The 25,280-nt window shown below is 46.2% G+C and overlaps 1 protein-coding gene across 1 annotated transcript in view; it reads left to right on the top strand.

The window, feature by feature from the left end:
- DNAH2 (dynein axonemal heavy chain 2) overlaps positions 1-25,280 on the top strand; it is a 107,495-nt gene that overhangs the window by 31,838 nt on the left and 50,377 nt on the right. The window contains exons 14-40 of the mRNA XM_059668738.1: positions 995-1,141; positions 2,139-2,295; positions 2,538-2,777; positions 3,079-3,267; positions 3,465-3,612; positions 4,095-4,287; positions 6,381-6,581; positions 6,670-6,826; positions 7,561-7,735; positions 8,161-8,324; positions 9,663-9,824; positions 9,930-10,033; positions 11,616-11,772; positions 11,921-12,003; positions 12,117-12,297; positions 12,641-12,779; positions 17,444-17,661; positions 17,919-18,020; positions 18,339-18,464; positions 18,778-18,888; positions 19,196-19,384; positions 19,806-19,909; positions 20,008-20,197; positions 20,693-20,873; positions 22,027-22,154; positions 22,483-22,635; positions 23,360-23,485. Of these exons, the coding sequence (XP_059524721.1) occupies positions 995-1,141; positions 2,139-2,295; positions 2,538-2,777; positions 3,079-3,267; positions 3,465-3,612; positions 4,095-4,287; positions 6,381-6,581; positions 6,670-6,826; positions 7,561-7,735; positions 8,161-8,324; positions 9,663-9,824; positions 9,930-10,033; positions 11,616-11,772; positions 11,921-12,003; positions 12,117-12,297; positions 12,641-12,779; positions 17,444-17,661; positions 17,919-18,020; positions 18,339-18,464; positions 18,778-18,888; positions 19,196-19,384; positions 19,806-19,909; positions 20,008-20,197; positions 20,693-20,873; positions 22,027-22,154; positions 22,483-22,635; positions 23,360-23,485 (4,225 nt within the window). The remainder of the gene's footprint in view (positions 1-994; positions 1,142-2,138; positions 2,296-2,537; positions 2,778-3,078; positions 3,268-3,464; positions 3,613-4,094; positions 4,288-6,380; positions 6,582-6,669; positions 6,827-7,560; positions 7,736-8,160; positions 8,325-9,662; positions 9,825-9,929; positions 10,034-11,615; positions 11,773-11,920; positions 12,004-12,116; positions 12,298-12,640; positions 12,780-17,443; positions 17,662-17,918; positions 18,021-18,338; positions 18,465-18,777; positions 18,889-19,195; positions 19,385-19,805; positions 19,910-20,007; positions 20,198-20,692; positions 20,874-22,026; positions 22,155-22,482; positions 22,636-23,359; positions 23,486-25,280) is intronic.

Raw genomic sequence — 25,280 nt, 5'->3', positions numbered from 1 at the left:
TATAAAGTATACTTGTCAATAAAATAAAATTTTTACTCCAGAAATTTATTGACAAACTTCTGGCAAAGCCTGAACATCATTGTGAAAAAAGTTTCTCATGGAGCTTTCAGCTCAACGTCAGGAAGGTATTATCCAGATTTGTGCTGTTGACTGACAAGTTAAAATTTCACTCCTGTGAGCTTCCCTGCAGGCTGATGCGGGGGGCGGGGGGAGGGGGGCTGTTTTCAGGGGATTACTGAAGTCATCATCTTGGCGCTTTTCCTCTTAGGCTGGTCAGAGGCCTCAGAAAACAATCTTTCAAACTTCATTCTGAAGTTTCTGGGTGTAGGTCCAGCTGCCAGAGTGCTGGTTTCTGGGTAGGAGAAGAAGGCTGGAGGTCTTAACACAGTGTGCACATGGCCACTTACCGACCCCTCTCTCCTTCAGCTGGGCTTGGGGTCCGGTCCAAAGACCCTCTGGTTCTGTACTGCCTTCTCCAGGCAAGAAGCCTTCAGTCTTTTGTTGAGGTGAAGAGGGCGCCTGCCTAACTGTGCAGAGTACGGGAGGGGCATGGGGAGAGCTGCTTCCTAAACTTTCACCTGGTTTCCCGGTTTAGTCCCACCTTCATGCCCTTCCTTAACACCTGAAGCCGCCAGCCCCTGGGCCTTCGGAGAATCCTACAGCAGGAACCGAGCGGCTTCTTAGCTGTTTCCGTCACCAGTTTAAGATTCCAGTTCTGCTCCTTATCCATCTACTGTTCAGCTTCCAAAATTATTCTGTTGTTGTCTCCTTGAATAGGTGGGCTTATGCCTTACGCAACACAAACCCCTTTACTGCTGCTTTAGTGAGGGGAGGGGCCAACGCCATGTGTCTTCAACCTGGAGATGCTGCTTGTTTCTGACCCTTTCTCTGCCTCAGTGCTGCCCAGCCCTGCGCCCCCTCGGACTGCTGTTGGCGCTTATGCCCTTGAGCAGCACCTTCAGCTGCGCTGCTCTTCCCCCCCCACCCCCCCAAGGTCTCTGCTGATTCTCTTCGTGGAGATTGACTACTGGGAGCGGCTGCTGTTTGAGACGCCCCATTATGTGGTGAACGTCGCTGAACGAGCGGAGGAGCTGCGTGTTCTTCGTGAAAATCTGCTACTCGTGGCTCGAGACTACAACAAGTAGGGCCCCAGTGCTCACGGCGGTCCTTCTGCATGCGGTTTACCTCCTTTTTGTTGTCTCTACTCCATAATGTTCTTTCCCTACAGTAGCCATCCTTCACGTTTTGTCCATCTCAAAATACTCTTTTTGTCCAGTCTCTCCCTGTGGCCCTACGACTACTCCCTTGTAGTTTTGGCTTCTAGCTTTAGGGTGGAGAGCAAAAACAGCCAGGTCCTCTTCCACCCCACAGGGCCATATGTATTGTAAGCCTGGGTCACTTCTCCAGGAATGAAACTGGCATTCGGATTATGGACACAGAATAACATCAGATTCATTGAACCAAGGCCATGCAGTCAATTCTTAATGCCCTTGGCACTCATTTTGGAGTGAGGCTTTGTCCTGGGTTGGGTACCTTTTCAGCCCAATTAAAGTCCAAGGGGGTGGAACCAGAAGTCTTTTTTGGGTGTCTGGAATGGAACTATCCATTGTGGTAGCCACTAGCAGCATATGGCTATTTCTATTTTAATTAATAATTGAAATTAAATAATTTTTTTTAAAAAATATATTTTATTGATTTTTTACAGAGAGGAAGGGAGAGAAATAGAGAGTTAGAAACATCGATGAGAGAGAAACATCGATCAGCTGCCTCCTGCACATCTCCCACTGGGGATATGCCCGCAACCCAGGTATATGCCCTTGCCCGGAATCGAACCCGGGACCCTTCAGTCCGCAGGCCGACGCTCTATCCACTGAGCCAAACCGGTTTCGGCGAAATTAAATAATTTTTAAAAATTCAGTCACTCATTTGCACAGGCTACATTTCAGATGCTTCATCGCCACAGGTGGCTAGTGGTTGTCGTATTAGCACCAATTGTAGAACATTTCCATCGTTGCAGAATGTTTTATTGAAAAGCACTCTAGAATCGTGAACTTTCAGATTTTCCCACCAAGGTTCTGGTGTGGAGGAGAGGTCTTCAGACTTGTCCCCATCAGCTACCAGTCTGCTCTCCTACGCAGGATCATTGCCATGCTCTCCCCAAATGAGCAGGCCCTGTTCAAAGAACGCATCCGCTTCCTGGATAAGAAGATCCACCCTGGACTCAAGAAACTGCACTGGTCCTTGAAGGGGGCCAGTGCCTTTTTCATCACCGAGTGCCGCACCCATGCCAGCAAGGTAGGCCATGGTCATTAGACCCCAAGGGCTGAGCGAAAGGCTGGTGCACGGGAAATTAGTACCTGAATCGTAGGCAGTGGTGGAGAGACCAGGGAGTAATGGGAAATAAATGAAGTTTGCTTGGGGAAGGACTTTTACTGTCAGCAACTCTAGGCAGAGGACAGGTGGGAGGATAGAATTGGGCCCAGAAGGTCTTTTCCCAAGCTGAAGCCCCCACCCTATGGGGGCGTTTCTGAGTCCAGGTACAGATGATTGTGAATGAGTTCAAGGCATCCACTCTGACCATTGGCTGGCGAGCCCAAGAGATATCAGAGACACTGTTGGTACGCATTAGCGGCAAACGGGTGTACAGGGACCTGGAATTCGAGGAGGACCAAAAAGAGCATCGGGCAGCTGTGCAGCAGAAATTGGTGAGCCTACACCATGATGTGATAGCCATCATGACCAACACCTATGAAGTCTTCAAGAATGACGGCGCTGAGGTAGGGGTCCTGTGGCCAGGGCTCTGTGGTTGGGGAAGCCCCCAGGCCCCCAGGCCCACAGACCATTCTCTTGTTTTTTTCAATCTCCCCCACCCCACCCCTTACCCCAGTATGTGCTTCTCAAACATCCTGCTCTATTCTTGGATTCACCCAACCTTCAGTCTGTCAAACCTTCTTCCTTCTGGACTCAGAGTCCTGCCTTTCTGTTTAACCAGCCTATTCCCCCTGCCCCTCTCCCCGCCCATTGGCCAGACCTACTGTCTTCCCTGAGGATTCTCTTTCCCTTCCCTCTTCCCACCAGATTCAGCAGCAGTGGATGCTATACACGATCCGGTTGGACCACATGATGGAGGACGCCCTGCGACTGAATGTGAAGTGGTCACTGTTGGAACTGTCCAAAGCTATCAATGGGGATGGGAAGACCTCCCCAAACCCACTCTTTCGAGTCCTTGTAATTTTGCAGAATGACATGCAGGGAAATGCGAAACAGGTGGGCACCGCTTTGCCCCCAACACCTGAAAATGATCATACTTTATTCTCCAGTCTCCCTCAATCCTTAAACTTGACCCTTGACCTTGACTTTATCCTTTGGCCTCCAGATCTGGTTCTGAGGTGTTCAACCTTACCAGTCCTGAGGCCTGTCTCCTCCGTGGCCTGTGCGAAGGCTCTCTCCTTGTGTTCCCACAGGTGGAGTTCTCACCCACTCTGCAGACTTTGGCAAATGTGGTCAATGACATTGGCAACCACCTTTTCTCCACCATCTCTGTCTTCCGCCACCTCCCTGAAATTCTCCTCAAGCGCAAGTTTTTTCGTGACCCCATCCACTTAATCGTGGGTGAGTGGACAATAGGGAGGGAATTTAGTGCAGGGATAGCAGAGGCTTAGGCATGGGCAGAGCTGGGAGGAGAGACCAGAGCTGTTTCCAGATACTGGTCAGTCATCTCTAGTACGGGTGGAAAAGGCAGGTCAGGGGGCTGGATTGGGGAAAGAAGCAAAGGCAGGGATGGAGGCAAGAAGATTAGGTAACAGATGCTCCTGGGATTTGGGATTCGGGGTGGGAGATTAGGAAGGACAAATTTAGGACTGGGTCTGGGATATAACAGGTCCAGATACCAACAGCTGATATATCTGAATCTTATAGATTAAGTTCATACTTTTACTTTCTGCCTTCTCCTTTATTTTCTGATGCTCATGTTTGAGTCTTATTCCTTTGTGGAGGTGATATTGGAGTGGAGGGTCGGGGGCAGTGGCCAAGGGCCAGGCTGGAGCTTGGGTTGAAGTGAAAGTTAATGAGAAGCATTTTGCTGCGTCCTGAAGAGCGTGATGAGGACATCAAGAAGATCCAGGCCCAGATCAGCAGTGGTATGACGAATAATGCAAGCCTGCTGCAGAACTATCTCAAGACCTGGGATATGTATCGGGAAATCTGGGAGATCAACAAGGACTCCTTTATTCGTCGCTATCAGCGTCTCAACCCCCCTGTCTCTTCTTTTGATGCCGACATTGCCCGGTAAGGAGGGCAGGTGGATGTGAAGGTCTGTCTCTGAAGGTATAGATGTGCAGTGACGGCGAACCTTCTGAGCTCGGCGTGTCAGCATTTTGAAAAACCCTAACTTAACTCTGGTGCCGTGTCACATATAGAAATTTTTTGATATTTGCAACCATAGTAAAACAAAGACTTACATTTTTGATATTTATTTTATGTATTTAAATGCCATTTAACAAAGAAAAATCAACCAAAAAAATGAGTTCGCCTGTCACCTCTGACACGCGTGTCATAGGTTCGCCATCACTGGTGTAGAATCTCAGGAGGCTAGAGGCTCAGAAGGCAGGCTGGGGGTAAGGAGAGGTGCAGAAAGTGTGTCCTCAATAGGAAAGAACAGGGCCTCGGGCATGGAACCTTTGCTTCTCAGGGGTGGAGATCACGTACGAGCTGGATAAGATTTAGGGGAAAAGCCGCTTGGGTGGGTAGTACCCACAGGGTCCTGTTGGAAAGAAGGAAATGCTTGGCATCTAAAGGATGAGAGAAGTGAACACTTCCACTTTAAGAAGGTAGGCTGGAGTTCATTTGAAGAAGATGCTTAAATTCTAAAGTCAGGAAAAGATCTCCCATCTCTTTGTCCTCTGGTTAGTCTTACATTTATTAAAGAAACCACCGTTGTTCTATGGATCCTGAGGAATAAAAGAAATGAACAAGTGTTTTCTGCCTGAGGGCTACAGTGTGGTGGGGAAGATAAAAGAACAGGGCTGGGGCATCGTGGGAACTGATGAAATCCCAGCTCTGCTGCTTCTAGCTGTGGAATCTTTTTTTTTTTTTTTTAAATATATTTTATTGATTTTTTTACAGAGAGGAAGGGAGAGGGATAGAGAGTTAGAAACATCGATGAGAGAGAAACATCGATCAGCTGCCTCCTGCACACTCCCCACTGGGGATGTGCCCGCAACCAAGGTACATGCCCTTGACCGGAATCGAACCTGGGACCCTTCAGTCCGCAAGCCGACGCTCTATCCACTGAGCCAAACCGGTTAGGGCAGGGTTGGGCAAACTTTTTGACTCGAGGGCCACAATGGGTTCTTAAACTGGACCGGAGGGCCGGAACAAAAGCATGGATGGAGTGTTTGTGTGAACTAATATAAATTCAAAGTAAACATCATTACATAAAAGGGTACGGTCTTTTTTTTCAATAGTTTTATTCATTTCAAACGGGCCGGATCCGGCCCGTGGGCCGTAGTTTGCCCACGGCTGGGTTAGGGCTAGCTGTGGAATCTTAAGGCACTTAGGTTCTCCAGGCCTCAGCCTCCTGTGAAACAGATATTACACCACCTACTTACAAGGTTGTGAGACTATTCAATATATGTAAAAGCACATTGTAAACTCTAAAGTACAGTCCTCAGGTGCTTGCTATTATACAAGCTTCAAATGTGAAAAGTATATGATTAAGGTTTACAAGGTACCAGGGCAGTTCAATGGGAGGACAGAATTTCCAGCCAGGGACATAGGAAAGGCTTCATGAAGGGAGTGACTGTGAGGCTGGGCTTTATGCAATGGGTAGGATTTCAACAGGCGGAGGTGGGCAGTGGGAGGGCATTTCAGGGAGAGAAAATAGCATCAGCAAAGGCATGAAGTTGGGAACATATCAGCATGTTTGCCAAATAGTGAGTATTTGGAACATAGATACACAAAAGGGAGGGTGCAAAGAGTTTTATAGGCAACAACCAACTTCATTCTCTCCGCAACCTTGTGAGGTAGGGCCTATTTTTATCATCATGACACAGGTGAGGAAATAGGCTTCCAACAGTTAAACAACCTGCCTGAGGTCATAGAGCTAGTGAGCACCTGTGTGAACTCAACCCAGGTCCATGTGATGCTAAAGGCTTGAAAGCCAGACTGAACCTGATAGCTGTCCTGAAGGCAGTGGGTGGGAAGATGACATGGTCACAGCCGTGTCTGGGTCGACTGAAATGAGAGACAATGGGGTGGAGCAGAAAGCTTTGGAGCTGCTGCACAGGTCTGGGTGGCAGGAAATGAGAACTTGAACTGGCATCAGGGCAGTGGGCATGTCCATGAAAAAAACATGCTAGCAGGAATATGGGCCCTTTCAGCTACACAGAGGTTGCTAATAACGTGCAGAAGGAGGAGACCGTCCTCAACATCCAGTTTGTGCTGCTGGACTGCTCGCATCTCAAGTTCTCGCTGGTGCAGCACTGCAATGAGTGGCAGAACAAGTTCACGACGCTGCTCAAGGAGATGGCTGCCCGTCGCCTCCTGGAGCTGCACACCTACCTGAAGGAGAACGCCGAGAAGTACGGGCGGGCGGGGCGCATGGCACGGGCGGGCGGGGAGAGCATGCCCTGCCCTGTCTCCTTAACTGTGCTCTTTGCCCGGCTTTAGAATAAGCCGCCCTCCCCAGACGCTGGAGGAACTAGGGGTCAGTTTGCAACTCATGGATACCCTGCAGCACGACTTGCCCAACCTGGAGACCCAGATTCCTCCCATCCACGAGCAGTTCGCCATTCTTGAGAAGTACGAGGTGCCCGTTGCGGAGAATGTGAGTTCCGGTGCCATCTGGTCCCAAGTTGAACCCATGCCAGCAGCAGGTAGTATGGGAAGCTGATCTCTCATAGTAGATCCCTCTGCTGTCAGGAGGGAGAGCAGACGTGTGTGTGTGTGTGTGTGTGTGTGTGTGTGTGTGTGTGTGTAGTGGGGGGTGTGGAGAAGATTCAAGATTCAAAAGCCTCTGAGAGCCAAAACTAATTCAAATGATATTTCTGGTTAGTTTATGGAGTTCTTTTAAAGTTTTTTTGTTTTTGTTGTTAATCCTCACCTGAGGATATTTTTTTCCCCAATGACTCTTTTTTTAGAGAAAGTGGAAGGAAGGGGGTGGGGGGGGGGGAGAGAGAGAGAGAGAGAGAGAGAGAGAGAGAGAGAGAGAGAGAGAGAGAGAGGCTCTTCAATGTGAGAGACACATCGATTGGTTGCTTCCCGCATGCGCCCCAATCAGGGGGATCAAGCCTGCAACCGACGTACCTGCTCTTGACTGGAATCGGATCCAGGACCCTTCAGTCCCTGGGCTGACACTTAATCCACTGAGATAACCCACTAAGGCTATTTATGGAGTTCTTTTAGGCCCAGCAGCTCACTGCTTGATTTTCTTTGGGCCTCTTTGCATGCAGACCTTGGTCACAGACTGCTGTGGAGGATCAGAAAAGAGCCCTTAAAGGCATTGGTGAGATGGACAGAACTTCTGCTCGTGGGTCACCCTCCCCTCTCTGATGTCCCCAGGTCCTGGAGATGCTGAACAGTCTCAATGGGGAGTGGGTTGTCTTCCAACAAACTCTGTTGGACAGTGAACAGATGTTGAAGAAGCACAAGGAGAAATTCAAGACAAGCCTTATTCACTCAGCTGATGATTTCAAGAAGAAAGCCCATAATCTTCTGGAAGAATTTGGCATCAAAGGTACCCCTTTCGTGTCCTCTCCTCTTCCTTTACCTTTGGTTTGACCAAGTCTTTGAAAGGTTACAGCCGAGGGAGGTGCGAACAAGGATGAGCGGAGGGACTGTTGGGGGGACAGGAAAAGAGCAGTGGCACTTCTGTCAGCAACCCAACTGTGGTTGGTCAGAAGACAGCAGCCCAACTCACAGTTCCAGTTTTCGTACACCCACCTCCCAAGTCCCACCTGTTTCTGATTCTTGAGCCACATGTAATAGTTTTGGTAAGATTAATCATCATCCTTTCAATGCATTTTCTCTTATTTTCCTTTCCTTCCCTCTCGTGAGGAAGAAGTGAGATTTACCCATAAAGAAGTAGGAGAGCGATGACAGTCCTTTCAGAGGACCATGACCTTGAGTGGGAATCTGAGCTTCATCTGGGATTTTCCACAGGCCCCTTCACCAGTAGTGTGGGACACCAGACTGCTCTAGATCAGATCGCCCAAATGCGGGCCATGCTGAATGCCATGAGGGAAGAAGAAAACACTCTCCGTGCCAACTTGGGCATCTTCAAGATCGAGCAGCCAGCCTCCAAGGACCTGCAGAACCTGGAGAAGGTGGGGTGCTGAGTTAGGCCCTATGGTAATTAAGCATATGGGGCAGGGGACAGGTGAATTCAGCCTAAGGGCCTGGAAAAACAGCTGGGACTAGGAAGATGGGTGCATGAGGAGCTTTTTATTTTATTTTATTTTATTTTAAAATATATTTTATTGATTTCAGAGAGGAAGGAGAGGGAGAGAGAGATAGAAACATCAAAGATGAGAGAGAATCATTGATCAGCTACCTCCTGCACCTCCCACTACTGGGGATTGAGTCTGCAAGCCTGGCATGTGCCCTGACCAGAATCGAAAGGTGACCTCCTGGTTCATAGATCGACTCTCAACCACTGAGCCATGCTGGCCAGGCATGAGTAGCTTTTTTAAAAAAATTGGTGTAAAATTCAGATAAGAAAAGAACCAGCTTAAAGCGAACAGTTATTCAGTGGCAGTTAGTACATTCACAGTGTTGTGTATCCATTACCTCTAATTTTAAAACATTTTCATCACCCCAAAAGGAAACCCTGTATCCACAGCAGTCATTCCCCATCCGGTCTCTCCCCAGTCCTTGTTGGCCACTAACCTATTTCCTATGCATGTGGATTTGCTTATTCTGAACATTTTATATAAATGGAGTCATACAAATATGTGGCTCTTCATATCTGGCTTCTTTCACTTAGCATGATATCTTCAAGGTTCATCCATGTTGTAGCATGTGCCAGTCAATATTTCATTTCTTTTTGTGGCTGGCTAGTATTCTATCGTATGAATTTACCACATTTTGTTTATCCATTAACAAGTAATGGACATTTGGGTTGTTTCCACCTTTCAGCTGTTGGGAGTAGTGCTGCTATGAACATGTGTGTACTTGTATTTGTTTGAGTCTCTGTTCCCAGTTCTTGTGGGTATGTACCCAGGAGTGGAATTGCTGGATCATATGGTAATTCTATGTTTGACTTTTGAGGACTTGCCAAACTATTTCCCACAGCAGCTGCACCATTTTACACTCCCACTAGCAATGTACGAGGGTTTCTATTTCTCTGCATCCTCGCCAACACTTACTCCTCGCCCCCCACTTTTTTTTTGGGTCCTAGCCATTCTGGTGGGTGTGAAGTTGAGTCTCATTGTGGTTTTGATTTGCATGTCTCTACTGACTAATGATGCTGAATATACTCCCCTGTGCTTGTTATTTGAGGAGCTCGTAGGCAAGAGAGTAGAGAAAGAAATCTGAATTGAGGAGGCAGCTCTATTGCCTGGAGGGAAAAACTCAGATGAGAGGAGCAAAGAACCTGAGTGTTTGTCAGGAAGAAAGAGGGCAAGAGTCATGCTACTTACATCTTTCTGCTCTCTGCCACGAAGGAGCTAGACGCACTCCAGCAAATCTGGGAGATCACACGGGACTGGGAGGAAAACTGGAACCAGTGGAAGACCGGTCGGTTCCTGAACCTGCAGACAGAGACCATGGAGACCATGGCCCATGGGCTGTATCGTCGCCTTACAAGACTAGCCAAAGAGTTTAAGGTGTGTGAAGAAAGGAGGGAAGGGGGCAGAAGATAAGCCAACTGAGGAAGGGGAACTGTGCAGGGAAGATTGTCAGCTCCTCTGATACTTCCCACTTTTGCTCAGGACCGAAACTGGGAAATTATTGAAACCACTCGATCAAAACTCGAGCAGTTCAAGAGGACCATGCCTCTCATCTCAGACCTGCGAAACTCCGCTCTTAGAGAGCGGTAAGTCTCCTCCGCTCCTGGGGTGACCGTCTGGCCTGTCCCCTCCGTGGTGATCATAGCTCTCTGTGCCCCTCTGTCTACAAACACCCTTCTGGAAGAGACCTTCATTAGAGCCGCCACGGTCCTCTGTTTCTCCACTGTCCTGGATTCTGGATTCCTTCTCTGCTTCCTTCCCCCTCTGTCTCCTCTCACTTTATGCCATCTGTCTTAGCTAAGTTTTATGCCTTCTGCCATACAAAAGTTATTTCGATGCAGCCAAAAGTATAACTTTCTTTCTTTTTAAAAAATAGTTTATTGATTTTTAGAAAGAGAGGAAAGGAGAGGGAGAGGGAGAGAGAAACTTTGATGTGAGAGTGTAACATCCATCTGCTGCCTCCCTACAAGGGATCAAGCCCACAACCAGGGCGTGCGCCCTTGACTGGGAATTGAACCAGCCCAACCAATGAGCCACACTGGCCAGGGCAACAACTTTCTTTATGGTTTTTGCTTCTGTGCCTTGTTTAAGACCTCCCTTACCCCAGAGTTATAAATTCATCCTCTCCAACTTTCTTCTAATTCTTTCTACTTTTGTTTTTCAAGTTTAATAGAAGGGTCCTTTGAAACCATTGAGTATAGAATAAACTATTTTACAAATGGTGTTTTAGTAATTAATTACCTATCTATTTAGGAGAAAATAATTTTACTTCTTTTGCATTGCCTCCAGGGATAATGTTTTTGGCAATGTTTCACCATTAAGTATGGGATTAAGTATAACCTAACCACTTTATTTACTTAACTTATTTAATCCCTCTAAGCCTCAGTTTCTTCATATATAGATGGAATGACAATAATTCATCATTTATACAGGGGCGTGGAAACTTTTTTCTGCCAAGGGCCATTTGGATATTTATAACATCATTCGTGGGCCATGCAAAATCATCCCCTTAAAAATTAATCTGCTATACTTAACATTTAATGAACTCACCCCCAATGCGTTGGCAGGACCAGACCAAATGATTCTGTGGGCCTTATATGGCCTACGGGCTGGACATTTCCCACCCCTGATTTATAGAGTGGTTGTGAGAATTAAGTGAGATGTTTCATGTAGGGCACTTAGCCCAGCACAGAATCTATAATACAACTGTAGTGATCCATCTTAACTCCCTTCTCCTGAGAATCGCACATCAATCTCTGTATTCCCCACAGTGCCTAAGTTGCCTGTTAGAGCCTTTTTAGTAAATAGGGGTGAAATCATGAATGAATAAATATACATCATAATATCCCATTGGGCAGCTGCTTACGGATGTCCTCTCCTAAGAAGATATTCTAAAGGTCCAAGAATTTTGGAGTGAGAGGCGTTTCTCACATACTCTCCACACTCTGCTCCCTGCTCCCAGACCATGGGTGACAGTTGAGTAGAAGATAAGGAGCATTAGAATCAAAGGGTCAGAGAGGTCAGAGATCTGGGTCCAAGAAAAATAATGAAAGAAGAACAAGGCTTTTCAGGGAGGGAACTGACGATGAGAGGTAATAACTAGTGCTAATACTTTTCAGCAGGCCCTGGTGTTCTGCCCTCTAAACTGACCTCTGTCCTTGGCTGCAGGCACTGGGATCAGGTCAGGGATGAGATCCAACGGGAGTTTGATCAGGAATCTGAAAGTTTTACTTTGGAGAAGATTGTGGAACTTGGAATGGATCAACATGTGGAGAAGATTGGGGAGATCTCTGCCTCAGCAACCAAAGAACTGGCAATAGAGTTGGTATGACAGAGTCCTCTCCATACTCCCCCCGCTTCCTAAGCCTGGAGCAAAGGCTTCCAGCTTTTTATCGTCTGATGGCTTCTTGCAGCTCCTGTTCCCCTTGGGGATTAAATATCTGATTGTTGTGTCCCCCGATTTCTTTCCACAGGCATTACAAAACATTGCCAAGACCTGGGAAGTGATTCAGCTGGACTTAATACCCTACAAGGATAAGGGCTATCACCGGCTCAGGTAGAGAGGGCCTCGGGAGCGAGAGAGGGGAGGGCTGTGTGACCTGGGCTGCGGAGCGGGGACAAGGACTGGCAGATGGGGAAGGAACATGATTTTGATGCTTTTCTCCCCAGAGGCACAGAGGAAGTATTCCAGGCACTGGAAGATAACCAGGTGGCTCTGTCCACCATGAAGGCATCTCGTTTTGTCAAGGCCTTTGAGAAGGAGGTGGACCACTGGGAGCGCTGCCTCTCCCTCATCTTGGAAGTTATTGAGACAGTGCTCACAGTACAGCGTCAGTGGATGTACCTGGAGGTCAGGACTCATAGCCTGAGCTCTTCCTACACCTTGTTTTCACTCCCTTATTTGCATAGGACCTAATATGTGCCCCGTTATCAGCTTCATTTTCCCACCGCCACAGCGATTCTTCATTCAGGACCCAAGCACTAGTTATTACCTCTCATCGTCAGTTCCCTCCCTGAAAAGCCTTGTTCTTCTTTCATTATTTTTCTTGGACCCAGATCTCTGACCTCTCTGACCCTTTGATTCTAATGCTCCTTATCTTCTACTCAACTGTCACCCATGGTCTGGGAGCAGGGAGCAGAGTGTGGAGAGTATGTGAGAAACAGCTCTCACTCCAAAATTCTTGGCCCTTCAGAATATCTTCCTAGGAGAGGACATCCGTAAGCAGCTGCCCAATGAATCAGCCTTATTTGACCAGATCAACAGCAGGTGGAAAACCATCATGGAGCGGATGAGCAAGGACAGCAATGCTCTCCGGAGCACCCACTATCCAGGTCTGAGCTCCCTGGCCTCTTGCCCTGACATAACCTCCGGTTGTGTTTTATGTGTGAAGTCATGGCCACCTGGTTCACTTATTGAAAGATGACTATTGTACCTGGCTGCCATACCATCACCATGGCTACTTCTAAGCATTAAATAATAGTTCAGTAAATTCAGTTCAATAAATGTTTGAGTGGAGTACAATGTAGTGGTTAAGAGAATGGGATATGGAATAGGTCAGACAAGTTCAAAATCTGACTTATGCTTTACTGATTGTATGCTCTTGGGCAGCTCCCTCCCTCCATGCCATAGTTTCCTCACCTGTAGTAGAGGGATTAATGATAGCTATTTCTCAGGGTTTACAAGAGTTATACAGGAGTATGTAACGCTGAGTAGAGGGTCTGCTGTAAAGTTAGTGCTCAATTAATAACACTGTGTCTCAGGAAGTCCTGATTGAGAAATCCCTCTTCTCTTTCTCTCTTTTTTTAATATGTTTTTATTTCAGAGAGGAAAGGAGAAGAATAGAGAGAGAAACATCAACAATGAGAGAGAATCATTGATTGGCTGCCTCCTGCACACCCCACACTGGGGATTGAACCTGCAACCCAGTCATATACCCTGACCGGGAATCGAACCGTAAACTCCTGGTTCTTAGGTCAATGCTCAACCACTGAGCCACACCAGCAGGACTCCCTCTTCTCTAGCTGACTCATCTCATGAGATGATGCAGATAAATGAGATCAGGCAAATAAAGCACTTATCACATTAAATGGCACAGAGTAAGCCCTTGGTTACTATTAGCTTGTGTTATTATTACATTGACTTTATTATTATTTTTCTTTATTTTATTTTTTTCATCACTATTTATGCCCCCATACCCTCTTCCACCTCCACCCACCCACTCCCCTCACCCCTGAAAACATTGACTTTAGTTATCAGATTAACTAGTCTTCATTGTAGATACTTTGGTAGGGGATGGGGAAAGAGGTAAACATCGTGAGGCCTGGTTGATTGCTATATATTGGCCTAAAGAATCAGGAAGTCATGTTTTTTGTGACTGGCACCTACAATGGGTATCCTGAGGAGAGAGTTTTGTCAAGTGGTATAGAGAACTTCTTTATTTTGCTTAGGGTCAAATCTAACAATTCTTCCTTTTCCCAAGAATTGAGTATACATATAAGAAACCCCACATAATTATTCTGATAAAATGTAAGTATTATTAGGATATGCAAAGTTGAGTGACAACATGTATTATTCTGCTGTTAGTGTTGCACCCACCTGGTGTCATTTATAGTTATTGCAGCACTAGAGGCTCAATGCACAAAATTTGTGCAAGGGTCTAGGCCCTTGCAGCTGCGGTGGCTTGCCTCAGCCCTCGCAGCCCAGGCTGTCTGGTCTAATTAGCATATTATACTTTTATTATTATAGATTATTGACTACTAGAGGCCCAGTGCACAAAATTCATGCAGAGGGGTGAGAGAGGGGGTCCCTCAACTGGCCTGCACCCTCTCGCAATCCGGGACCCCTTGGGAGATGTCCGACTGCTGGATTAGGCCCGATCCCACAGGGTTTGGGGGATTGGGCCTAAACCGGCAGTCGGACATCCCTCTCGAAACAGGGACTGCTGGCTCCTAACTGCTCGCCTGCCTGCCTGACTGATCACCCCTAACCATTCTGCATGCCTGCCTCATTGTCCCAACCACTTGCCTGCCTGCCTGATCGCCCCTAATCACTCTGCTTGCCTGCCTGATCGCCTTTAACTGCTCACCTGCCTGCCTGATTGCCCCTAACCGCCTCTGCCTTGGCTCCCTCCACGGAGGCTTCATCTGGAAGGACTTCCAGAATGATGTTCGGAAGGTTGTTTGGCTGTCTGGTCTAATTAGCATATTACGCTTTTATTATTATAGATGTTCCCTAAGCTTGTACTTTACATCCCTGTGACTATATTATAACTGCCAATTTGTACTTTTCAATTCTTTCACCTTGTTCACCAGCCTCCCAATCCCTCTCTCATCTGGCAATCATCAGTTTGTTCTCTGTGTCTATGAGGTTTTTAAAAAAATTTTCTTTTTAAAGAAGTATGTTTTTATTGATTTCAAGGAGAGGTAGAGAGAGATAGAAATATCAATGATGAGAGAGAATCATCGATTGGCTGCCTCCTGCATGCCCCCTACTGGGGATTGAGCCTGCAACCCGGGCATGTGCCCTGACAGGGAATCCAACTGTGACCTCCTGGTTCATAGGTTGATACTCAAACACTGAGCCTCGCCCTAGCCAACTTGGCTCAGTGGATAGAGCGTCAGCCTGAGAACTGAGGAGTCCCGGGTTCGATTCCGGCCAAGGGCACATGCCTTGGTTGTGGGCTTGATCCCCAGTAGGGGGCGTGCAGGAGGCAGCCGATCAATGGTTCTCTCTCATCATTGATGTCTCCATCTCTCTCTCCTTCTCCCTTCCTCTCTGAAATCAATAAATATATATTTAAAAAAAAAAAAAAAAAACACTGAGCCTCACAGGCCTGGTTATGAGGGCTTTTTTTTTTTTTTTCCTTTATTTTTGTTGATACAGATGTCCCCATTTCACTTCTCCCCTCCCCCCTGATTTGCTTGCTTCCACCCAGCCCCAGCCCCACCCCTCCTTCCCCCTGGCTATCACCACATTGTTATCTGTGTCTGCGTTATGCATATCTGTTATTTGGCTAATCCCTTCAACTTCTTTCATCCAGTTCCCCCTCCCCCTGCCCCTCTGACAGCTATCAGTCTGTTCCATGTATCCATGTCTCTGTTTTTGTTTTGTTCGTTGGTTTATTTAGTTCATTAGATTTCACATATAAGTGAGATCATATGGTATATGAATTTGTTTCTGTTTTGTTTTATCTATTTTGTTTTTTAGATTCCACATAAGTGAAATCATATGCATTTGTCTTTCTCTGTCTGACTTACATTACTTAGCATAATACCCTCTATGTCCATTCATGTTGTCGCAAATGGTTAAGATTTTATTCTTTTTATGACTAAGTAATATTTCATTGTATATATGTGGCACATTTTTTTCATCCATTCAGCTTTTTTTTTTTTTAATATATTTTATTGATTTCTTACAGAGAGGAAGGGAGAGAGATAGAGAGTCAGAAACATCGATGAGAGAGAAACACTGATCAGCTACCTCCTGCACACCCCCTGGGGATGTGCCCGCAACCCAGGCACATGCCCCCGACCGGAATCGAACCTGGGACCCTTCAGTCCGCAGGCCGACGCTCTATCCACTGAGCCAAACCGGTTTCGGCTCCATTTAGCTTTTGATTGGAGCATTTAATCCATTTACATTTGAGGTAATTATTGATAGGTATGTAGTTATTGCCATTTTATTAATAGTTTCCTGATTGTCTTTATAGTTCTCTGTTGCTTTCTTATTCTCTTGCTCTCTTCTCTCTTTTTTTAAAAAATATATTTTATTGATTTTTACAGAGAAGAAGGGAGAGGGATAGAGAGTTAGAAACATTGATCAGCTGCCTCCTGCACACCCCCTACTGTGGATGTGCCCGCAATCCAGGTACATGCCCTTGACCGGAATCGAGCCAAATCGGTTAGGGCTCTTGCTCTCTTCTCTTGTATGTTGATAACTTTCCAGTAGATGCCTTTCTCTTTATTTCTGTGGATCCCTTCTTTATTTCTTGAATACCCTGTAGACTTTGAGTTTGTGGTTGCCATGTTTGTGGTTGCCATGTTTGTGGTTGCCAGGCATCTATTTTAAGTTGCTGGTTGCTAATTTCAAACACATCACTACCAGTTTTACTTGATCCCGCCACATTTGTTTTGTCATGTTTTCACTTTTTGTGTATGTATGTTTGTGTGTATCCCTTAATTTGCTGTTGTAATTACACATAATCTTTCTACTTTTGCCTTTTAACCTTAAACTAGTTTTAGTGTTGGGTAATCTATGACTTTTATTATGTGTTTGCCTTTGTCAGTGAGAATTTCTTTTTGCGATATTTTCTTACTCATATTTTTTCTTCTTCTTCAAGAAGTCCCTTTAACATTTCTTGTAATACTGATTTGATGGTGATGAACTCCTTCAGCTTTTTCTTGTCTGGGAAGCTCTTTATCTGTCCTTTGATTTTAAATGATAGCTTTGATTTTAAAAGAGAGAGTAATCTTGGTTGTAGGCCCTTGCTTTTCAGCACTTTGAATGTTTTGTGCCAATTCCTGTCTAGTGCTCTTTTCACAGTGCTATATTACAACTCTAGTCGTTGCAGTCCTCTTTTATTGTGTGCATGAGCTAAGTATTTGATTCTAATGATTTGACTTGTTAGGTTGTATATGTGTAGAACAATCTCTAATTTTCAGACTCTTGGGGTGACTGGCAGAGCCCCAGTTCTTTGGTGAAATGAAACTGTTTCAAAGACTGAGGAGAGATGTAGTATATTAATAGAATCATATGTGGTATATAATAATGTATAATGTATAGAATAGTATATAATGAATACTTTATAATGAATTAATAGAGAATGGGATAAGCATGATGGATTGATTGGGGACACTTCTCTGCTTCCTAAAACAATTATGACAATCTGTACTCTAACATTCAAGAACTGGCAGAGTAGATATAGTTGGATACCCTGGATCTACTCAGGACAGTGGTAAAAGAGCCATCAAATGTCATTTATTGCTTTTCTTCCCAGGTCTCCTGGACTCATTGATAGAAATGAACGCAATCCTGGAAGATATTCAGAAGTCTCTGGATATGTATTTAGAGACCAAACGCCATATTTTCCCCCGCTTCTATTTCCTGTCCAATGATGACCTCCTGGAGATTCTGGGCCAGTCTCGCAACCCAGAGGCTGTGCAGCCACACCTCAAAAAATGCTTTGACAACATCAAATTTCTGAGAATGCAGAAGGTAAATAGAGTTGGCTATAATGAGATGAAGGGCAGGGGAGGATGTTGAGGTCAAGCTATTCAAGGCCTTGAAGGAGACAATGTCCTCCCAATGGGAGGGGGATATTAATGATTCTGGATTATGTGGGATAGAACTTTTTAGAATTGGTAATATTGAGGGGAGAGGAGCAGACATTACTCTCAAAGGGGCTCAAACACCATCTAGGCAGATTCTAGGAGTAAGCAGTTCAGGCCATTAATAGCTTCTTATTTCTACAGGTTGGGGGACCCAGCAGCAAATGGGAAGCTGTGGGAATGTTTTCAGGTGATGGCGAATATATTGATTTCCTCCACTCGGTAATTTTAGAAGGGCCTGTGGAGGTGAGTTGTGGCAAGGGTTTAAGAATCAAGTTGATTTTATTCCCGTTAGGAAGTTTGCTTGCTCTGTGAGGAGAGAACATCTCTGTGACGGGATATTAACCACGTTTTGCCCTTCCTGAAAACTGTAATCTCTACAGTGACCCCAAAAATCTGTCATCTGGCCTCCATATCCCCCAGGGGCCCAGGCCAGATACTACCCAGGTTCTACTTTTATCTTTGGTCCATGCCCTGCAGTTCTGTTGCTTAAGCATCTTTCCCGTGGGGACTCTTGTCTTGGCCTCTGAGGCTGAGCCATCCTGTTCTCTCACCTCTCCTCAGTCCTGGCTTGGCGATGTGGAGCGGAACATGAGGATAACCCTACGGGACCTTCTCCGGAACTGCCGTCTGGCCCTCAAGAAGTTTCTTAACAAGAGGGACAAATGGGTGAAGGATTGGGCTGGCCAGGTGAGCTCGGGTCAATAGAAATGAAGGAACAAGAAACATAGGGCTGAAAGGGAGCAGCAAAGGTAAAGACAAAATCTTAAATATGAAAATGCTGGTTTAAAAAAAAAAATGCTGGTTTCTTGTGCCCCTGCTCTGGGCCTAGGCCCTGGAACCCTGCATGCCAGACCCTTAGCTCCTAACTTTAAGTATGTGCCCCACCCTTCAGAGCAGATTAGCATATGAGAGAGTAGCGCCTGGTCCCTGGAGATGGGAGCTGGGCTGTGTGGGTAGCCAGGGACAGGGTTTTGGAACACGGCCTCTGTACACGTGTTAGATGGTGATCGCTGCCAGTCAGATCCAGTGGACGGCTGATGTCGCCAAGTGCCTGCAGACAGCTAAGGAGCGGGGAGACAAGAAAATCCTCAAGGTCATGAAGAAGAAGCAGGTGGGGAACCCTACAAGTACAGGATGGGCCTGGAGTTAGAGTTGGAGGGAGGGAGTGATAAATTGGAGTCAGAATTAGAGATGAGCTGGTGGGACAGGGTCAGAATGAGGGTGCTTTATGGGAGAAGTCAGTGAGGAAAGTTTGGGTGGAATAGAAGTACCTTTTTCTATGCTGATATTGGGGATCTGGAGTTAGAGTGGAGTTGGGATTAGCTTGGGGTTGAAAGTTGAGTTAGGCTGGGATGAGGTGGGATTGACTTTGATTGCATTGATCCATCTGCTCTCTTCCCTGCCACCTCATTCTGCAGGTGTCAATACTGAATAAGTATTCAGAAGCTATCAGGGGGAACTTGACCAAGATCATGCGGCTTAAAATTGTGGCTCTGGTGACCATAGAAGTTCATGCCCGAGATGTGTTGGAGAAGCTTTATAAGAGTGGCCTCATGGATGTCAATGCTTTTGAGTGGCTCAGCCAACTGCGCTTCTACTGGGAGAAGGTGCAGATGGGCCAGCTCCCCACTCTTGTACCTTAAACCCAATCCTAATGCATTAATTAAGTTCCTATTCTCTAAATACAATAATATTCTAATCTAAGCCTTAGTCCTATTACAGTGCCCTAATCTAGTTCTTAACTCTGTCGCAAGTCTCTTAAATCAGAAATGGCAACCATTTTCCAGTTGGTATTCACTATGGGTGTCACTTGACCAGAACTAGAAAGACTGCTGCAATGGACTAGGGTTGACATGCAATGAACCCAGTGTCCATCTTGGCTATAAACTCTTTCCTCTTTCTAACTCTAAATGGAACCCCTCATCTTCTAACTCTGACCTCCTTGCATCACCAGCCCTACTCTCAGTCATTGCCCAGCTCTAACTCTTCCTCTAAGCCCACCTCTCTCTTACTCTGCCATTTCTCCAGGATCTTGATGACTGTATCATCCGCCAGACCAACACACAATTCCAGTATGGCTATGAGTACTTGGGTAACTCTGGCCGGCTTGTCATCACCCCCCTTACAGACAGGTCAGCCATGTGGGATGAACAAGGTGTTTGGGTGGGGGCAGCGAATGCCGAGTGAAGGCTCCCAGGAGTCTGACTTGAGTCCTGTCCTGAATTTTCAGGTGTTACATGACACTGACGACGGCATTGCACCTGCATCGAGGGGGCTCCCCCAAAGGCCCAGCCGGCACGGGGAAGACAGAGACCGTCAAGGACCTGGGCAAGTCCCTTGGCATCTACGTCATCGTGGTCAACTGTTCCGAGGGCCTGGACTATAAGTCCATGGGCCGCATGTACTCAGGCCTGGCCCAGGTCAGCATCCTGCCATCCTGTCCCAGAGGCCCCTTAAATATCTTTAGTCCCAGAAAATCAGCTGGAACCCAAATCTGATTTAGTGCTTTGTAACTGACAACATTACATCACTTCAGTTCTTAAAATTGTACCTCCCTGAACTGCACTCTGCTTATTTGCAAAATCAGAAGATTCTCTAAGGATTAAATAAGTTAATGCCTGTAAACTGGTGCATAGTGTATGCGCTCAGTGTTCCCAAGTTCTCTACCCGTCTCTTTCCAACTCACACCTTTTCTAGAATTCCCCCGGACTGTCCCTGTCTGATGGAAAGCTCTGGCCAGGAACTACACCAGCACTATGCTCCCACTGCCCACTTCCCTGCCCCCCTCCCTACATTTTGGAGGCCACCTCGCCTACCAGAACACTCCAGGCAGGGCTATGTTAGTCACAGCTCCTAGTTTCTCCCAACCTGGGGCACTTCTCTTGCTGCCAGTGAATCTGCCTCCCACCCTACAGACAGGTGCCTGGGGCTGCTTTGATGAGTTTAACCGCATCAACATTGAGGTGCTGTCAGTGGTGGCCCAGCAGATCCTGTCAATCCTATCCGCCCTGGCTGCCAGCCTCGCCCGCTTCTATTTTGAGGGCTTTGAAATAAATCTGGTGTGGTCCTGTGGGATCTTCATCACCATGAATCCTGGTAAGGGCCAGGGAATAGATGGGGCTCCAGGGGCAGGGGGAGAACTGGGTGTCCAGGGCAAACAACTGTGTCCTGCCAGGCCCGTGTATTTAGCCAAGTAAAATATGGCTAAAGACAGCGAAGTATGAGAGAAGAACCAACATACGACTTTCTGGGAGAAGGGGAGGCTATGTGTATAGAAAGTGAGGCAAAAGTAGGTTTATAGTTGTGAGCACACAACATATAGAGTTTATTCCTGTATTATTTATTAACTAGAGGCCCAGTGCACAGATTCGTGCACATTGAAAATTAATTAAAAGTTGGCTGGTGGGGCAGGACTGGGCCAGAAGGGTGTCTGCAGAGTGAGCAGGGTCCCTTCAGCAAGTGGGGTCCCTCGGCCTGGCCTGCGGGGATCGGGCAGAAACCAGCAGTCTGACACCCCCCAAGGGGTCCTGGAGTGCGAGAGGGCTCTCTGCAAAGTTGCTGTTGCTCAGCAGCTCCTGCATTGAGCGTCTGCCCCCAGTGGGCAGTGTGCATCATAGCTACTGGTTGGAGCATCTTCCCCCTGGTGGTCATTGCACATCATAGCTACTGGTTGGACAGTCGCTTAGGCTTTTATATAGATTACGGTATTATTTTTCCATACGAACAACTGTAAACCCTGTATAGGTAGCCCTAGGCTTTGAGAGTACTTAACTATCTTCTCCCGTTGAACTAGCTCCAGGAGTCCTATCTTCCATCCCTGTTGAAAATGGGAGACTCTCCCCAAAGTGAGGCAGTAGGGTCTCTCATTACTGTTCTCTAGGAATAACTCTGACAGAAGGGTCTAGGCGAAAACAGGAAAGGGTTTAGGTACCGAAAGAATCAGAGATGCAGCTGTGATTTCTATTAGGACTGACATTATAAATGGAACTTGGAGAGATGGGAACCTGGCAGCTCTGTGATTTGAGTTTGGAATAAGGCCCCACAGAAAGTAAGGAAAGGCCTAGAGATAGGAAAGAGGAGCAGATTGGCATGGGAGGAGCCAGGGCCGAGACGAGAATGGAAGAAATCTTGGAGGTGGAGTTGGGGAGAGAAAGTTAGGATGGAGCGAGGGGAGGGGAACATGGGACTGATGGGGAAGTGAGTCTTGGGGAAGCAGTATAGATTCTAAACCAATGGCTCTGTTTTCCAGGCTATGCTGGTCGTACAGAGCTTCCTGATAATCTTAAATCCATGTTCCGTCCAATTGCCATGGTGGTGCCTGATTCAACTCTTATTGCAGAAATCATTCTCTTTGGGGAGGGCTTTGGCAACTGCAAGGTATTCCGATAATCTCTTCTTCCCCAATTATTTTATTTTCCTTCCATGATTACTCCCTGGACAGAGGACCTTCCTGAAGGCCCCACAGTCAGTTTATCCTGTAAGGAATGCCCTGTCAATAGGATATGGAGGCAGAGGTCTCCCCTCTGTGTGAAGTTACAAGTCCATGATTATGCAATTGACAAGACCTCATTAGGATTGTCCATAGAGCAACTCCCAGCTGTTTCAAGTCCTGGGACTTAGCTTCTTGTATCTGTAACTTTTCCTAAATGAAGCAGAAGGGTTTGTGGAGAGATAGGTTGTTTCCTCCTCTGTTTCCATTCCCCAGATTCTGGCCAAGAAGGTGTACACACTCTACTCCCTGGCTGTGCAGCAGCTCTCCAGGCAGGACCACTATGACTTTGGCCTCCGTGCGCTCACCTCCCTGCTGCGCTATGCTGGCAAGAAGCGCCGCCTGCAGCAGGATCTGTCTGATGAAGAGGTAGATCAAGGACCCGGCTCTTGACACCTCCATTGTCACTGGTCCCATGCACCTTCACTGAAGTTTTTCAGATCCTTTCTTTCCCTAGATTAGGATTCCCACCTTTCTTCCTGTCCCCTGTGTTGCCCGATTTTACCTGTCACATTTTAAAAAATACGTTTTTATTGATTTTTAGAGAGAGAGGAAGGGACAGGGATAGAGAGATAGAAACATCGAGAGAGAAACATCATCGATCGGCCACCTCTGCACTCTCCTTATTGGGATCAAGTCCGCAACCTGGACATATGCCCTGACTGGAAATCAAACCAGGGACCTCTTGGTTCCTGGGTCAATGCTGGCCAGGCTACGTGTCATATTTTAATTTAATTTTTTAATATATATTTTTATTGATTTCAGAGAGGAAGGGAGAGGGAGAGAGAGAGATAGAAACATCAATGATGAGAGAGAATCATTGATTGGCTGTCTCCTGCATGCTCTTCACTGGGGATCAAGCCTGCAACCCAGGCATGTGCCCTTGACCGGAATCGAACCCAGAACCCTGAAGTCTGTAGGCTAACGCTCTATCCACTGAGCCAACCCAGCTAGGGTATGTCATGTTTTTAAAGACTAGCTCAGGTATAGCCATTGTTCTTAGCTCTCGCACCTCACCCTTTGGAGAGGAAGGGCTTAGTGAGCACCTAGGTCCTAGCTCCTCCAGCCTGAGTCTTTGTCTTTCCCCACCTAGGTTTTGCTGCTCTCCATGAGAGATATGAACATTGCCAAGCTAACTTTGTCCGACGTGCCACTGTTCAATGCCATCGTGCAAGATCTCTTCCCCAGCATTGAGCTGCCTGCCTTTGATTATGGCAAGGTATGTGTTCCCTAATGCGCTTCCTGCCCTCAGATGTGAATGCAGATCTGGAAACATGACACTTGGTTCCCAGGCCTTGCTCTGCTATTCACTAGCTGTTACCTGAGCAAGACAGTTGGCCTCTATAGAAGGTACAGACCTATTCAAACATTCTGTTCTCTCACCACAACTCCCTATTTCTCCCCTGCCCCCAGCTCACTGGCTCAGGTACTTCAACTCATTGATACTTTGGCTTCATTAAGATCTCGAATCCACTGGCTTTTCTACTTTCTCTATACCTGCCTGCCCTCTCCTGACTCGACTTCTCTCCTCATTTAGGGAGTTTTGAGGGGAGACTGCAAGGAACTGTTTACTAGTGAGGGCAGTGGAGTGGAAGGAGGGTGATGGAGGAGGATTTTAGAAAGTACAGGAATTTTCTTCTCTGGCAGTGGTAGTTTAAATACCCTGAATTATCCTTTCCATTGAAACCACTAAAATTCTGGATAAAAATACATATTTTTAAATACATTGCTGGAAAGAAAGAAAATATTCTGAGATAGGGAGAGGAAATAAAAGCAGGAAGATAAGTGAGTGTAACAGGTGGCTTTCTTATTGAATTTAAGGAACTGGGGAGAGGAGAGAAAGTGGCCAAGTTTGGAGGTATAATAGAACACCCAGTCCTGCATGAACTTCAGTCTGGGAGGGGAAACACCCTCAGTAAATGGAAAAATGAGAAGCCCACCATTGAAAAGAGTCCATACAGTAAAGATATTTGCTTGTTTTGACAGATAATGGGAGGAGAGGGCAAACTTTTTGAAATTTCCTCACTGTAGGTCAGCCCTTCCATCGTTTATGGTCATAATTTATTCTACTGTGTAGTCCCCAAAATCTCAAACTTAAAGCTTAATTTTAAGTAGTTCTAGATTGTTAGCTTCCTTCAGGTGACTGGCAGAAGCAAATGCAATTTATTTATTTTTAAAATATGTTTTTTATTGATTTCAGAGAGGAAGGGAGAGGGAGAGAGAGAGAGAAACATCAATGATGAGAGAGAATCATTGATTGGCCGCTTCCTGCACGCCCCCTACTGGGGATTGAGTCTGCATCCCGGGGCTGTGCCCTTGACCAGAATCAAACCTGGGACCCTTTAGTCCACAGGCTGACACTCTATCCACTGAGCCAAATTGTCTAGGGCAGAAAATGCAAATTATTTATGGAAGAGGAATTTCTGGAAGCCTCAAAGAATTATCACAAAAATTCAGGATAGAAGTCCAAGAAAATGAACAACTTCTGGTAAGAAGTCACAAAACACACAAGGGGACAAGATACCATGAATGGAAAACAGAAGAATAACAGTACAGCTGAATTAAATCCTCAAAGACTTCAGATATTGAAAATGATCAGCACAGAATTTAAAAAAAATAACCAAATTTAATATGTTTAAAGAAATAAAAGCTTGAAACTATGAATCAGGAACAAGAGACTTCTAAATTAAGTAGGTTTGAAAAAGAGCCAATAGAATTTCTATAAATGAAAAAATAGTTTAATTGAGATTTAAAACAACTACTCGAAGAGAACCAAGATGGCGGCATAGGTAAACACCAGAGATTGCTGCCTCACACAACCACTTTAAAAATACAACTAAAAGACAGAACGGACATTATCCAGAACCACAGGAAGGCTGGCTGAGTGGAAATTCTACAACTGGAAGGAAAGAGAAAAGCATACTGAGACTCAGAGGAGGTGCGGTGCGGAAGTAAAATACTAAGGTGTGAGGTGCATGCGGAGCGGGCTGGCGGCTGAGGTCACGAATGTCTTT

This window comes from Myotis daubentonii, chromosome 16 (assembly GCF_963259705.1).
Source record: "Myotis daubentonii chromosome 16, mMyoDau2.1, whole genome shotgun sequence".
Classification (NCBI taxonomy): domain Eukaryota; kingdom Metazoa; phylum Chordata; class Mammalia; order Chiroptera; family Vespertilionidae; genus Myotis; species Myotis daubentonii.
The sequence above is the reverse complement of the archived record's forward strand: the minus strand, read 5'-3'. Positions and strand labels throughout refer to the sequence as shown.